The sequence below is a fragment of the Histoplasma capsulatum genome, genomic scaffold (genome assembly GCF_000149585.1).
Source record: "Histoplasma capsulatum NAm1 scaffold_1 genomic scaffold, whole genome shotgun sequence".
NCBI classification, from domain to species: Eukaryota; Fungi; Ascomycota; class Eurotiomycetes; order Onygenales; family Ajellomycetaceae; genus Histoplasma; species Histoplasma mississippiense.
In genome coordinates this window covers 115,319-121,065 of record NW_001813982.1, presented here as the reverse complement: position 1 = coordinate 121,065, position 5,747 = coordinate 115,319, and the positions used below count along the sequence as shown (strand labels likewise).

The following is a 5,747-nucleotide window of genomic DNA, read 5'->3' as shown; positions in this document are numbered from 1 at the left end:
GAAGCTCTTAGGACGAGCCGATAAAGAGAGTACTCCTCTCTGGTTATATATATATACTACTGGCACACTATTGTGTGCGCGAGTTCGAATCCCTTGAATGACCCGTTTCTCGAATCGACTTTTAAAACTGCTATTTTGAGCCTCCCAGTTGGTACCAAGGCAACCTTCTTCACGAACTTAAAATAACAAGCTCGCCCGGCAACCGACCCTGATTCGGGAATAATAAAGGTTTATATTTTATCTATCTCGAGAAACAAAATATGTTGCTTGGGAAATGATGTTTGCTCATACATTGAAGCCATACATTGAAGCCAACATATGTACCTTGCTATTTTCCGGGAGCGCCCGTCACTTGCGATATAGGTATGGGGAGTTAGGGTCTAAAGTATGCTTTTTTTTTATCCGTGGATACCTTTAGCATTATCCGGAGGCATCGGCTCTATTTGCTGTTACGATGGGAGTACCTAGGCAGAGAAAAATAAAAATAAAGATAGGTTCTAAAGAAGGGGACAGCCAGAAAACTCCCTTCCCATGTTCATTCTTCTCCCCCTTCCTGAACGCCATGCAACTTGTTTTTTTTTAAAAAAAAAATAAAATAAATAAAATAAAATAAAAAGGGAACGTCAATCAAGCACAACCAAAACATATATAAGCTTCCTCTTTTTTGTCCACAAAACCGTGAGTTTCCCACACACTTTTGCCAGCAGTCCAGCCCAGTCTCTTTCCCATTTCGCACCCCCAAAAAAAACAGACAAAGAAAAGCAAATAAATGAACTCCAGATCATGTGTGGGATATCAAGATGCCGAGTGAGATATATACATACTATACAATATATATATGAAAAATAACAAGAAGGAACGGTCGTCAATCATAAACAGCGAAGAAAAGGAGCTAGATGAGATGCGGTGAGATGCGGTGAGATGCGGTGCGACGCGATACGATGATGACTTTCGGCCTATCTACCTAATCAATCAAAAAATATCAATGTGCTTCCGGACCTGGAATGCCATGACAAGCATCCAGATGAGGAAGACTGAGACGACCACCTCGAATGCGAATGCAGCTTTCCAGCAATTACCTGTACAGTCTTTTTGTTAGAAAAAAAAACCGAAAAGAAAAAAAAAAGAAAAGAAAAGAAAAGAAAAGAAAAGAAAATTGTGGCCCGAAACAAAAAACATACAGATATTAAAATTCGTTAACCACGCCAGCGTATTGATACTCGCGCCCTTGAACTCGTAACCAGACACCCAATTCTGGCAATTCGAATTGATGCTCGCCTTGCTTCCATACAGCTGCACAGCCGTGCCGATCAGGCCCGCGAGCCAGAGCACGAAGAGGATGAAGCTGCCCAGTATTATCATTTCGGGTATTAGGGAGTGCTGCATGGCGAGGAACACGATCAGGCACAGGAATATGAGCGACAAGGTCGCAGTGGCTATCATGAATGGGAAGACCCTGTAGGTTTTAAGCGAATGATTTAATTAATGTTAGTGGTTTTGGCCATTTTGTGGGTAGGGCATGGGATGGATTTAAGATGCGGGAAGATGTGTGGAACTTACCATGGTGTCGGTAGCTCCATCTGAGCCTGCACCGTCATGAACCAACTGAAGATGCCTAGACATGTCGCTGACCCCGCAAGCACGACGGAGAACCATATGTTCAGTTGTATATCTGGCCAGTGGAACTTTCGCGTTACGTGCGTCGTTGTTGCTGTATAGCTCGAGCTTGACATGGCGAAGAGAGAGCTGCGAACGAGAGGGATAGCACTTGCTCCCTAGTCGAAACTTTGGATAAAGTAGCTTCAGGTGACTTCTGAGGATGCAGGAGGAATCTACCAAACAATCGCGGGGTTGCTCGATCGACCGGCGAAAAAAGAAGGGTAGCCTCTTCTCCGGAGGACGGTTTGCGAGGGTTCGAAGGGCGGATGGGATCGTGCAGCGTCAAGAGCAGGGAATTGCGTGCAAGGAAGAAAAGAATAATCGCTGATAATAAATAGCCTGGGTTTGATTCAGGTATAAAGCGAGGTATTCAGGCCGCCTTGCAGCTATTTCTTTATCTATTTAACCAGTTCGACTGGGAAATCCTCCGAAAGTCGACTCTGAAGACCAATGTACATCACTTGGAGCCGAGCCAATTTATCTAATGAAGGTGACGCTGTTGCGGACAGAGGCAAGGGAGCAAGACCCAGAAGCAAGAGCGAGAAAGTATTGTCGTGGTCTGCGGAGCAAAGTATTCATTTAATCAAAAGCTTGATGCAGGGAGCCCAGGAAGCGTTGGGCGCACGACGAATGGATGCGTGATGATGTGGACAGGCAGCCCGATGCTCTCTCACTCTTTTCGTTACCTTTCTGTTGCAAATCGGAATTGACCACGATGACAGAACCAACGGAGCATAAATAGATGGCGCGGGGAAATCAACTCTGTTTCAATTCAATGAACCGAGGATACTTCAGTCGCTGAGCGCATTAACTGGTCGTTCAACTTGGGTCAATGGCCTGGACACGCTAAAGTAAAAAGTGTCTGTTTCTGTCTCTGCTTTGTATATAGATGGTGGTGGTGGTGGACAAGGGATAGGAATATATATTCGAAGGTATGGGAAGCAGAAACAAATAACTTTGGTCACTTGTTTGAACATAACTTGACTGATCGAGCTTTCTTGCGTGGTTGTTTACGAGTGAATTAAATAATTGAGGAGGCTGGGGGAATCAAGCTGGTGGCAGGGAACGAACATCCCCGTAGCCCAATGCAAAACAACTGTCTGTTGGCATTCTGGTGAAGAACACCTCGTGAACGGGATTCCTAGAATTCGTCGTTTACGCTTTGTCTTCGTTGTGTAAATATTTTGGTTTGTTGATAACGACGTTCAATATCTTTAAGCTACGATCTGCGTAACGAGCGGTGATAAATATCAAAACAAAGACAAACACCAAGGTTTCCAAGAGCTTGCTAGGCTAAATATTATTTAAATACACGACCATTTCAGTTCGCACATTACAAAATATCCCAATTCCCGCATCCTCTAATAGCAGTAACCCCCGGAAATCAACGAAAATAAAATTACCACCAACAAATCAATAAATCAAAATACGTCTCCTTGCGTGGTAGCTTCAGAGAAGAGTGTCGCCCAATGCACAACGGACCAAAGAGCAGCCTGCCCGGATGGTCTCATTGGCACCAATGATTTCCAAGCTTGGGTTCACCTCAACCAGATCCATCGCAATTAGGTTGCCCGTCTCGTGAACGCATTCGGCGATAAAATCCCCTTCCCGGAGAGTCAACCCTCCTCGGACGGGGGTTCCTGTGCTGGGAGCCCACTGCGGATCGAGGGCGTCCACATCGAACGAGAGATGGATTGGGGTATCAGATCCAATATGCGCCAACGCCATCTCGACAACTCGTCCAATCCCATGTCTGACGCCATACTAGGTTAGCAACGGGTCCAAAGAAAAGAACAGAGGATGAAGAAACGGAAACGGAAATTAAGTAATGGTAATTTAATGAAGCAAAAGGAACATACTTATCAATATCATGCATACTGAACGCCTTAATCCCATTCTCCCTCAGAATCTTCTTCTCCCCGCGATCCACATCGCGTAGGCCAATATACACCAGCTTCCGCGTGCTGACCAGATGGTCCTTCTCCAACCACCCGAAAATATCGCGTCTCTCCTCCTTCGCCAGACCCGTCAGGAAGGCCACAGGCATCCCGTGGATATTCCCACTGCCGCTTGTCTCGGGCGTGTTGATATCCGCATGCGCATCCACCCAAATCAGCGCTATCTCCCGCCCCAGCCGTTCACGAATGGCTTTGGCGGTCCCCGACACAGTCCCGATTGCGATGGAGTGGTCGCCACCAAGGGTTAGGACGAACTTGCCATCGCGCGCGTGCTCATAGACTTGCTGGCTGAGCTTCTCCGTCGCGGCGCTGACGGCCAGCGGCTTCTTCATGCCGCGGAAGTTCGGGTCCGTGGTTGGGACGATGTCGTCGTAGGTGTTCACTGTGTTGTCGTAGGAGACTTTGTAGTCTAGATCTTCGTGGAGTTGCTCGAGCAGCCCTGTTTCAATCAGCGCGGTAGGACCTGCATCCACCCCCGGCTTGGACTGGTGGTTGGTGGGAGAGTTAGTATTTGCTATGCGTCCTGGGTAGCTGCTGGTGGGAGCACATAAATATATAAGGGTCCAGCGGATGTGTGTGTCATGATGATTAACATACCTGCCCGCCAGCAAAGCCAACCGCCACTACTCCTACCTCGTTGGGCTTGGAAAGGAATCTCCGTTTGGTCATAGGCGCAAGAATGCCGTTGTTGCTACTTTCCTTGGCCATTTTTGCGTTCTTTGGACTCAACTGGTGGGCTCCTGTGAATGATTCTACCTTGTTTGGCCTTGAGGTTCCAAATTTAAGATATAGAACCGAAACTCTAGTCAAAAACCAGAGGTGCGCACAGCTCAAAGTGACAGACTGGGACTAAGCTGAGCAACGAGAAAGGTTCAAGAACCAAGAGACAGGCAAAGGTCAAAAATATTCAGATTTACCCCCCTTCTATTATTTGATTTCTTGCGCTTTTTCTGCAGTTGTCTCGGGACAGTGTAACGGAAGAAGCAGAGGGGAGAAAACTGAGGCTATCCCCGCCAATCAACTGAGAAACAAGGTAGAACTTCAGGAAAATAAACAAGTAACCAAATAACAAGTCTAATATTCTTCCCGCGAGAATGTGGTTGGGAATGTAAGAAATGTAATGTACAAAATAACGGATATCAGCGGTGGTTTGCAAGCAGGAAAGAAAAATGATGGTGATGGTGATGATGATGATGATGATGAGAGAGAAAAGCACCCTGGTTAAATAGGAACCCAAAAGAAAGAGAATCAGAAGAGGAAAATATCCAGAAAACGGTTCCCAGCAAATCAGGCCACTGCAAGGTAGCATTTGCCCTTCTCCCCTTTTACTATTATCCCATTTTTTCCCTCCGGCTCCCGTCCACCCCGGTTCAACATGCTTTTAGGGGAAGAAAGATGGAGCTCTGCACAACGAGGGCCAGGCCAGCCACTTTATATCCCGCCCCATTTCCCCTAAGTACATGTTTAAGAGAGGAATGTCGCAGAACGCCGCTGCCCGCTTGACCCCAATGGTACTGGTCACGCGGACGGACGCGGTTATTCTCGTCGTTTTGGCGGAGTTTTGGTTTGCAATGGCGGAATGCCGCGATTAACTGGCACCACGGAATACTTTCAAGCACCAAAAATCGGTTTAGAGCAAACGCAAATGGGAGGCTATTTATAATTATGACAGTTACTTTTTTTCTCCTATTGTATAGTACATATATGTAACCGGGCCCTCTGCTCGCCACGCTACTAATCCCCGCTGACTTGGTACAGCGGATTGAGCAGATATTAATTATTTGAGAATAAGCTCTCGTAAAATCTCCTCTGCCTTTTGCGCCTCCACTCTGTTCGGGTCTCCGATCCGCTTGATCTGGCCAACAAACCAACCCATCTTGCCCAGTTGCCCTTTCTCGCGAATTTCGCCGACCATCTTCGGGTTCTGGCGCATGACTTCCTCCGCCAGCGCAATGTATTCATGGCGGGAAAGGCTTTGGAAAAGGAGATTTTTGTCCTCTACAATCTGAGAAATAGATCTCTTGTCGCCGTCGAACACCATTGCAAGAAGAGACTTTGCCGAGCCGCTGGTGATGTTTTTGCAAAATAGGAGGTTTATAATTCCGCTAGGCTTTGTGCGGGAACCCGCTG

At 46.8% G+C, this 5,747-nt stretch overlaps 3 protein-coding genes across 3 annotated transcripts in view; all 3 read right to left on the bottom strand.

Annotated features, from left to right (window-relative positions):
* Nucleotides 1–972: 972 nt before the first annotated feature.
* Nucleotides 973–1,733, bottom strand: HCAG_00036 (predicted protein; the record flags this gene model as incomplete). Its single annotated transcript, XM_001542940.1, has 3 exons — nt 973–1,079; nt 1,182–1,456; nt 1,561–1,733. The coding sequence occupies 3 exons, from the start codon at nt 1,731–1,733 to the stop codon at nt 973–975; spliced, it is 555 nt and encodes a 184-aa protein (XP_001542990.1).
* Nucleotides 1,734–3,108: 1,375 nt separating this feature from the next.
* Nucleotides 3,109–4,325, bottom strand: HCAG_00035 (arginase; the record flags this gene model as incomplete). The annotated part of the gene is made up of 3 exons (XM_001542939.1): nt 3,109–3,412; nt 3,519–4,102; nt 4,215–4,325. The coding sequence occupies 3 exons, from the start codon at nt 4,323–4,325 to the stop codon at nt 3,109–3,111; spliced, it is 999 nt and encodes a 332-aa protein (XP_001542989.1).
* Nucleotides 4,326–5,394: 1,069 nt separating this feature from the next.
* The window catches only part of HCAG_00034 (hypothetical protein), a gene marked incomplete at both ends in the record, with an annotated part of 1,746 nt that continues 1,393 nt past the window's right edge, over nt 5,395–5,747 (bottom strand). The window contains one exon of the mRNA XM_001542938.1: nt 5,395–5,683. Within this exon, the coding sequence (XP_001542988.1) occupies nt 5,395–5,683 (289 nt within the window). The remainder of the gene's footprint in view (nt 5,684–5,747) is intronic.